Below are 7,945 nucleotides of genomic sequence, written 5' to 3' on the forward strand. Positions count from 1 at the left end.
AATTTCATCGACCCTTCCATACTACGTGATTCTTGTCCTGGTTGCTCCTGTGTTTGTGTTTCCATGGCACCCCTTTGGTTCATGATAAATTTAACACAACTCAATTACCCAATTCCATATTGAAGGGCCTTTATCCTTTTACATTTTGCACTTCTCCATCACACCACTTTGGGAGCAACGGATCAACGAAAAGTCCACAATGGAAATAAGCTAACATGCTTTTTTGTGTTATCCTCAGCATTTGTAATTGTTATTTCAAACTGTGTTCTTTTCATTATCTGCACTTCATGTATATTGATTCAATGCCAAACTTATTATTGTTATTATTATTATTAATATGAGCAACTTAATTCATATTATGGCATTTCTAATGGTATGTTTTAACACAGAAGAGCTGCAATAACATTCCATGCTGTGTTTAAGTCAACATCAAGCAGATGCTCTTGGACAATTTACAAAAATATACAAGAGTAGATGAAGTTAGGTCAGATTTCAGTAAAGAGTAAATCATATTTAACTGATGTGATTTGGTCAATAGTTGCAGTGCAGTTTTAAATATCAACACTTTTTTTTTCTTTCTTTTATACACTATCTAGTCATAGGGTAGCCATATCCAAACCCCTCCCCAAAACTATTTTTTTTTCTGCAAGTTATCTGACCTGAAGTCTACATGTGTAATCTGCTGAAAATGTTAAGTTGTAGTAATTATAAAAAAATATTGGTACTTGTGAGTTATCTACTGCCATTTTCTCCCAATGCATTACTAGCGAGTTAGGCCAGACTTTTTTTTTATTCACTGGGTTATGGGCGCCATGGATCCTTCACCTAAAATTGTCAGGCTGGATTCCCCCCTCCCCCCACTTTTGTTTCATTTATACCTTCTCACTGGCCATGCTGATGAGTACAAGCTACATTGTGTACCAAGCTTTGCATGTTTTGTACAAACAGTAGGCCCACATTTTCTTTTAACTTTCGTATACCAGCACTATTCAGCAGTTTGATGGAGAGAGAGAGAGAGAGAGAGAGAGAGAGAGAGAGAGAGAGAGAGAGAGAGAGAGAGAGAGAGAGAGAGAGAGAGAGAGAGAGAGAGAGAGAGAGAGAGAGAGAGAGAGAGAGAGAGAGAAAATGGGGGGGGGGTGAAATTGCTGGCTTTTATTTTATTTTGATTTTGGGTTTTCTAATGTCTGTGAGCCCATAACCCAAATGAATAAAAAAAAGTCTGTCTTCATCTGCCACCACCTTTTAATTTACATTTTGATAGCTTGGCCTAACCTGACCTAGGGTGCCACACCTAACCTGACCTAGGGTACCACACCTAACCTAACCTTGTAGGTTATCCGTCAAGATGTAAATTAAAAGGTAATGACAGATAATCCACAAGTACTGCATTGGTAAAATCTGATGACTGATAACTTACAAGTACCAAAATATTCTACTATAATCTACTTTTTTTATATTGTTACAAAATAATGAATGCTATTTCATGGCTACTTGACTCCTATAGCTGTAATGCAGCTGAGTAATGAAAGTGTTAACAACAGCAACTACATATATATATATATATATATATATATATATATATATATATATATATATATATATATATATATATATATATATATATATATATTGTTAATAGTTGTGGGATTTAATTCCTACCTGAAGTATGTCCCAAGTAATTATTTGTTCAACTGATAAAAAATTAGTTTTAACCATTTCTATACAATGATGGTGTCATGAGGCATGAGTGGATACATGAGGATGCTGGCATCGGTGTCTTGATTATATTTTTTGTAGTTATACGTGAGTTACCCCCAGATTCTGTGAACTGGTTTGATCATGTTTTCTGTGTTTATTATTAATCAAGAGCAAAAGAGAACAAGTAATACAGCAGTGACTTTATATTTTATAATGCAAGTAGTGAGTGTGATGCACTGTTCATATAGCAGCTGATGATGCACACAAGAATTTGACTCGTACTAAAGTGGTTAAAGTACTTGGGTCACCTGTAATTGGGAATGAAGTTGAGTGGAAGTGAATTATAGTACTGGAAGCAAGTAAATATCATGGGGGGAATGAAACGTGTCGCGAAAAATAGTCACCATTGGACGAAAACAAAAAGAAGACTGTACAAGAATGACAGTGCCCAAAGCACTGAGGGAAGAAGAGACTTGGAATTTAAGGGAGGCAAAAAGAGCCTAATTTTATTTGGGATGATGTGTTTAGGAAGTATGGGGGGATGGTGGGTCATGAGGATGATGAGAGCGAGCTATATGGAGGTGGGCAGAGTGGGGCAGAGGGAGGTTGAGAGACCTGGTAAATGATGCCGAGATGGCTTGTGCATATGGAAAAAATTAGTGATGAAAGACGAACAAAAAGTGTGGAGAGTAGAAGTGGATGGAGGAAACTTGAGAGAGAAAACAAAAATAAGGCAAATGGATAGGGTGAAGAGAGCACTGGATGCAAGAGGAATGTCTGTTAATCAAGAATGGGGTGGGGTGGTTGGGGGTGGAATCTCCATACAATAATGCTGCAGGTGTAAACTAATTCTGGATGTCAGGCCCTACAGTGAAGGTGTCGTTTTCATGCACTGCCTTTAACACAAGCAGTGTGATGGAGGGCAGGGACAATCATTTACCAATGAGGAGCTAAGACAGATGAGACAATGAATGGATCTTTGGATGATTGTGCACTGGGGGTAGGGATGGGATGTATGCTTCAACTCAGCCTATGTCCTAGCTCCATCTCGACTATATTCTAAATATAGTTTTAGTACTATAAACACATTTATCTACATATGAGAGTTGGTCAGGATGTTGCTTGATTGCTCTTGCAATGATGGCATCGCCTGACGTATACATCTAAAAGGTCAGCATCACCTGATACAATTCTCCTAGTTGCCTAATATCTCATCTGTACAACTATGAGAGCATGCATGTGCTCACCATTATGTATCTACACACCCATGTAGCAATCTAAACCAACACACAATTGTAACAATGCAATACCCTCACTTATGTAAAGTAATAGCAACCCAATGTTAAAATGTGCTTAATTCAGCATCTCCTTGAAGCCAGATGACACTTTGAGCAATGAACACTGGTAGTCTGTAAGTTATAAGGTTCCTGATTGGAACTCTGCCAGTAGCTGTAGTTGATACAGAAATAAAACTTAGGTTTTACTAACCCTCTTACAGCTACAAGTCATTCCACTTATAAAAGTAAAAAGAGGTATATGCATGTAAAAATTATGAGGGAGGGCTATGGAGAGCATGAAGGCACACTAGACAAGAATGGTACTCAAAAGCCTATCCAACCAAAATCAAAACATCTGGCCACCATACCAACCCATAACACCAAAGTTATATATTAAAAATCTTATCTTATGCACCTACAATGTTATGCATGTCCTTTCTTAACTTACACCTTTATATGGGTAAGGGTGGAGGTTATGCTATAATACATTAAACTGTGGGTATTGAAATAATGCCATTGTGGGGGTTATATTACAGAGGAGCCTCAGTTCACAAATGAATCTATTCATGAATAATCCAGTTCAGGTGCAAAAATCTAATACAAAAATTCTCACTTCACGAAGCATACCCCAGAGTACAAACACCTTTGATAAAATGTTGATGCACCACATGCAAATATATTGAGAACACTCCAATTTGCTAACATGTTCACCCCAATTATGATGCTTTTGTTATACCTTTTATCTTTTTTTTATTGTTATTAAAATTCATCCCTGTCCCCTGCCCACTACAATAGAAATGCTTGTCTAACTTCACTGACTGGATTAAGACCCACTTTTGGCTTGCTACAGTTTTCTGGCTCTCCCATAGATCTCCAAGAAGTAATATTGGGCTGTGTTGTTACAGTATCGGTATGGGATATCTACGTCACTGGCATATAATATTTAAAGGAAGGAGTTCGTCACCAATTGTCAGCTCTGCTTGTGTTATAAAAAAAAAAAAAAAAAAAAATAATAATAATAATAATAATAATAACAATAATAATAATAATAACTAAATAAATAAAAATAAATAAATAAAGAAAATAGTTTTAGCCGATTGAAAGAGATCTTGGGTCTAGTCCTGTGTCCTACTAAAGATCAAAGTGAGTGCGATGATGCGTTTTGAGGTCTAATGGCATGGAGATCATCTTATGTGATGTCTGTCTTGTACAATCACCACTTACAGGTACCCATCATTACACTAGTTTATAGGCATCATATGCACTATAACTGCAATATCATCTTAATTTACTAATGATCCTTCTCCATAATATGGCATTGTGGGACATTTTTGGTTTGGTTAAATATCATTTATATTGGACAACAAAATGGTTTCACTTCCAATAACTAACAAATTTGTATAAGAAAAAAAAAAAAAAACTTAAAACCTATATAAATAATAAAATTAATATTATGAAATATATCATCAGAAAGTAAATAATCACATGGAAGTCTATAGGATTCAACAACTCCATGGGCACATACTCTTTCTCAATAAGCTTATGAAGCTTACAAATAAATGAAGACAATATTGCTGTCATTTCCCGACTCCTAGGGCTTTAACCAATCAAGGCACAAGAAAAATTTATCAGGCAATTCAAAATACACCAGAATTTTTATATACTTCTTAATAGAACTCTGCCTCAAATAATATTTACCATAATGACAATGAAAAAGTAGGGATTAGCCATTTCTGGCCAAGGAGAAATAAGCTAAACTTTGTTTCTAGTAGAAAAAAGTTGGACCATTTGCAGTCTTGTATTTTGCATACTAACAACCAAACCTTAATTTTGGTTGTAATAGATAGTGCCAAATATTGGCCAAGATTTTCAAAATTTGGTCTTGGGAAAAGCCACACTAACAGCGAGACTAGTAAAACACGACATACCTATTACTTATCAAAAACATTACCTAAACTGACCAATTCTAATTAGCGCACTTATTATGAATAGTAACAAAAATAGCAACTAATGTTTCACAATTTCCTAAGTCCTTAACCTGCCCGAGTACAACTGTTGGCTCAGCTAAAAATAAGTTCCAGCATCTAGTAGGGAATTGTCGCAGGACGGAAAAGAACTATCTACGTTATCCTGAGGCCAAGTATACACATCTTGCATGACACGCCCCTATAATATCTAGCAAAGAACAAACCAAATGCTGACTGGCTTATTACTCAATCTCTATGCCACTGTACAAGATATTGTAAAAAAATATATATAAAATAAAAAACCTGCACCAGATAGGTATAACACTAGAAAATTGAACTAATAAATCTATTTGGTCTGAATAATCTTATTGTGCTACTGATGTTAAGATGCCCCAGTCTTGCCAGTAAACTGTTTTATACTGACAGTTTCCCTGATTAATAAATTTATATCCAATCACTATCCCCACCATTCAGGATTTAAACTGTTCACATACTGTTTACTCTTACAACAAAAGCTTTGATTACCAGATGGCATAAACTACCACTCTCTCTTCAACATTAAACATGGGAATACATTTCCACTCAGGGTAAAGTTTACATTTTTAATTAGCTCAAACACCTCATGGGATCTGGCACTAACAATCCTACTGTAGTGTCAATCATTGTTTTTTAATCAGGACCATAACTGCTTTAAAACATAAAGTGAAGCTATACGCGTCGATCGCAACCTTGACCCAGCCTGACATTATGCACTATGGGAGTTCGTATCGAATGTACGGTACCGCGGACTCAACGTACACAACCGCCATTTCCCAAAGTAATTCAAATTCACTGAAACTCTCGCAAACCAAACGAAGTCCATATATCAAACGAATTTTCTATTTACCTATACGCACTGTATTTAATAAAGGATTTCAAATATTTTTGTTAGTGCTTCTCATATCTGTAGAAAATGGGTTGGTCAGTCTAGGCAAGAGTCTGTTTGAATACTCACCCGTTCTAGCTTATGGAAATATTCTTTGAGGAAAGAGATGGGGTTTTCAGGTCGACTGACACACAGGCTAACGATGGCATCCTTTAGTATCTGTTGAATGTTATGGCGCTGCACGTACGCCTCACATTCACGGAGACTTTGCTCTTCTTCAAGATTAGTAGCCATCTTGGTGAGAGAACCACTGATGAAAATCAATAGACGAATGAAAGAGCGAACTGTGTCGTCTGCAGCTGATGAAGAGGATTTGCACAAAAGAGCATCAATATTTTTTAGTAAGTTATATTACATTCTATTTTATGTCAAATTTAAAGTATTTTATCTTATTTTATTCAGCCATACAAGTTTCTTCTTATTTATATATTACCACAAATGCAGACGACAATCCATTGTCCCAAATCCATCTGCAATGTTTATGCATATGTTCCATCACCAAGCCGTTTAGGAATGCATAGTGCACGTTCAAGTTATGTTTTGTTATACAGCTCTATGAATTTATAGGATGTGAAGCAATATTGTGTCAAAAAACATAAAAGTGAAACGTAAACAATCTTGTCTTGTCTGTGGAGGGAGGGGTAGAGAGGATAGGTTTGGAAGTCCGGTTGATGTGATTTTTTTCAAACTGTTGTGGAAGTCATATTTGAATCTATGCCTTATAGTAGCGTTCATTTGGTCGAATGATAGTACTGATACTTAAGACTAATTCACAATAACTGCTCGTGTAAACAGAAAACGTGTATGTTGCATGGGATATACATGAGGAATTTCCATGAAATTCAGCATAAGAAGACCGTACATAGAATTGTGTGTTTTGTTGTTTCTGTCCTCGGGGGACGGCATCGGTCTGAAAGGTCAAATCATACAGATAGTGATTAGCATTACTCTTTCAATGGAGATTGTTATTCAGCCATAAACAAATGCTCCAAGACTGGTCTGGAGAAATGCTACTAAAGTCACTTTAACATTGACCGCGTAAAAATTATACATTTAGTACCCCAAACAGATATGAAAATTAACTTAATCTTTTTATTAGATCTGACCACATAGAGAACATAATATCTTCATCCCAATTAATTTGCTTGCTTAATTCGACCACGCTGTAAACACAATTGAAGTATAGTTATATACACTCGTTTGATAAAGGTTTATGATAACATGTTCAGTACTCCAAGCTTGATGTCTTACAGACTGAATAGAGAACAACACACTAGTAAAAATATCTTGCACGAACACGCAAGTGTATTGATTACATGTACACGTATGCAGAATTAAAAGAGAAATCGATCAGACAAAGATAGTGCATTCAAAACTACTTGCAGTGACGACGGATGAGGATGGTGTGATGATGACTGATGGTGGAGGTGATAATGATAATGGTATGATGCTCATGATGGAGATGACGATGGTAAAGGTGTGACGCAGATGACGGCGTCAATGATTTGTGTACTGAAAGTTGATGGTACTAATGATGATAATTATCATACATGATGTACTTACCTATGATCTCTTATCTAATTATTTTTGCTTAGTCTTAATTATCTATTATATTATTTGTCTATCTCTCTGGTTATGCATTTATTTATCTATACGTCTTTATTTTCCTAGCTACTACTCGAATTGCAATGTATTCTGAACTCTATAATTCTCTTGATTTGGATCACCCAATGGTCATATGGCAAGGATGATGCACTATGGAACCTGAGCATACATAATATGATCGATTTTCTCTTCAGTTCTGAACAATGGGCTCCCATCACCACCAGACCCAGAGTGAAGGAGCAAATGGTGAACGTAATGGAACATATCTGCAACGAAAGTGTTAAGTGGATCAAAGGCTTTAACAAGGGTGACACAGACAAGGTCATCATATCACTACAACAGGGCAGGACTCGCAGTAATGGATTTAAATTGGACAATTTTAGATTTAAGAATGAAATAGGAGAGAATTGGTTTACTAATAGAGGGGTCAACGAATGGAACAGACTTAATAACCATATAGTGAGCGCTGAAAC

At 36.1% G+C, this 7,945-nt stretch overlaps 1 protein-coding gene across 1 annotated transcript in view; it reads right to left on the bottom strand.

The window, feature by feature from the left end:
• Pka-R1 (protein kinase, cAMP-dependent, regulatory subunit type 1) overlaps window positions 1-6,352 on the bottom strand; it is a 262,817-nt gene extending 256,465 nt beyond the window's left edge. The window contains exons 1-2 of the mRNA XM_076172463.1: window positions 6,301-6,352; window positions 5,937-6,166 (exon numbers count right to left, since the gene is read on the bottom strand). Of these exons, the coding sequence (XP_076028578.1) occupies window positions 5,937-6,166; window positions 6,301-6,337 (267 nt within the window). The 5' untranslated portion in view covers window positions 6,338-6,352. The remainder of the gene's footprint in view (window positions 1-5,936; window positions 6,167-6,300) is intronic.
• Between the last annotated feature and the right edge of the window lie 1,593 nt (window positions 6,353-7,945).

This window comes from Oratosquilla oratoria, chromosome 33, assembly GCF_046742065.1.
Source record: "Oratosquilla oratoria isolate Oo_2021 chromosome 33, ASM4674206v1, whole genome shotgun sequence".
Taxonomy (NCBI): Eukaryota; Metazoa; Arthropoda; class Malacostraca; order Stomatopoda; family Squillidae; genus Oratosquilla; species Oratosquilla oratoria.